The sequence below is a fragment of the Penaeus monodon genome, chromosome 23 (assembly GCF_015228065.2).
Source record: "Penaeus monodon isolate SGIC_2016 chromosome 23, NSTDA_Pmon_1, whole genome shotgun sequence".
Taxonomy (NCBI): Eukaryota; Metazoa; Arthropoda; class Malacostraca; order Decapoda; family Penaeidae; genus Penaeus; species Penaeus monodon.
Genome location: NC_051408.1, coordinates 7,103,037 through 7,104,269, shown reverse-complemented (window position 1 = coordinate 7,104,269; position 1,233 = coordinate 7,103,037). Strand labels below are relative to the sequence as shown.

The window sequence follows — 1,233 nt, the reverse complement described above, 5'->3', positions numbered from 1 at the left end:
CCCCCCCCCTTTTTTTTTACCTCTCTCTCACTGTAAAAATTAAAAGGATTGTAAGAGCAGGTTTCAGGACATGGTACAGAGCAAGGTGAGAGTGTTATAGTGAGCAAAGTTAAATGTTTATCTCACTTCATGTACGTTGTATAGAGAGTGGAGGTGATGTGTTGACCTGTGCATATGCAATCTACACATGAGTAGTAAACTCACAAAAAGATATCTTTAATTAATTAGTTTCATCCAGAGTCAGATATCAGAGGCAGTTGCACAAATTTCTGGTAATAGTACAGGTTTGACAGTTCATATCAGCCCCAAGATCTTTTGTTTTATAGCCTATTGGCACATAAATGCATGAGAAATGTTGATGTTTGTGAAAGTTGAGATTAATTGGCATGTTGTTGGTATGTAGCATTATTGTACAGAACATTATATACATTATATTATATATGTGTTTTTTCTTCCATTCTTTTTCTTTTTCTTTTTTCTAAAGAGAGAGATGTCCCTTGTAGGTCATTGTTATCATATTTCACAATTGTTGATATGATTCTTTCTTCTCTTTTCAGTGACCCATATGTAAAAATTGAATTAGTAAATATCACATCTAATGGGGGTGATGATGTCGTTGACTGCGTTCTCACCAAAAAAAAGAAAAAGGTAACGATTCATAAGCCACCTTTCCAAGAAAAAACGCTTATGAACATACAAATGTATATGAAATTGAATAATAGCTTGTACTCTTTCTATGGTTCAGTATTGTTATATATATGTAACTTGTGAAGATACAATGTTCGTGCATCATTAATATCGTTCTCGTTATAATTGTGTCTTTTTTACTTTCAGACATTAAACCCACGTTGGGATGAAGAATTTATATTTAGAGTAAGTGTAATGATACTCAAATGGTCTCCTATAAAATACTGTTCAACTGAAGGGGTCTGGACCAAGCCCTTCTCTGATTTGTGATTATTCAGATAACTGGTAAATGGCTGTTGCAGTGCACATACATATTGGAAGGGATCACTGCAGAGTCTGTCAAAAATTTTGTTCTTCAGCCATAGACATAGTGTATAGTAGTGTTCACAGCTCATGCAATTTATCATTTTTCCTCATTTTCTTGTCTTGCTGTTGCAGTGCCTTTATTGAGTTATATATGTTCTTTATAAACTTCATTTAATTCCTCCTATTCCTCGTGGTTTTTGTTAGGTATGGTTAGGATGTCCCCATGGCATATATAGCATC

At 34.1% G+C, this 1,233-nt stretch overlaps 1 protein-coding gene across 1 annotated transcript in view; it reads left to right on the top strand.

Moving 5' to 3' along the window:
* Window positions 1-1,233, top strand: part of LOC119587757 (E3 ubiquitin-protein ligase Nedd-4-like) — a gene marked incomplete in the record, with an annotated part of 51,583 nt that overhangs the window by 6,207 nt on the left and 44,143 nt on the right. Inside the window, 2 exon segments of the mRNA XM_037936443.1 lie at window positions 558-648; window positions 835-873. Coding sequence (XP_037792371.1) covers window positions 558-648; window positions 835-873 — 130 coding nt within the window.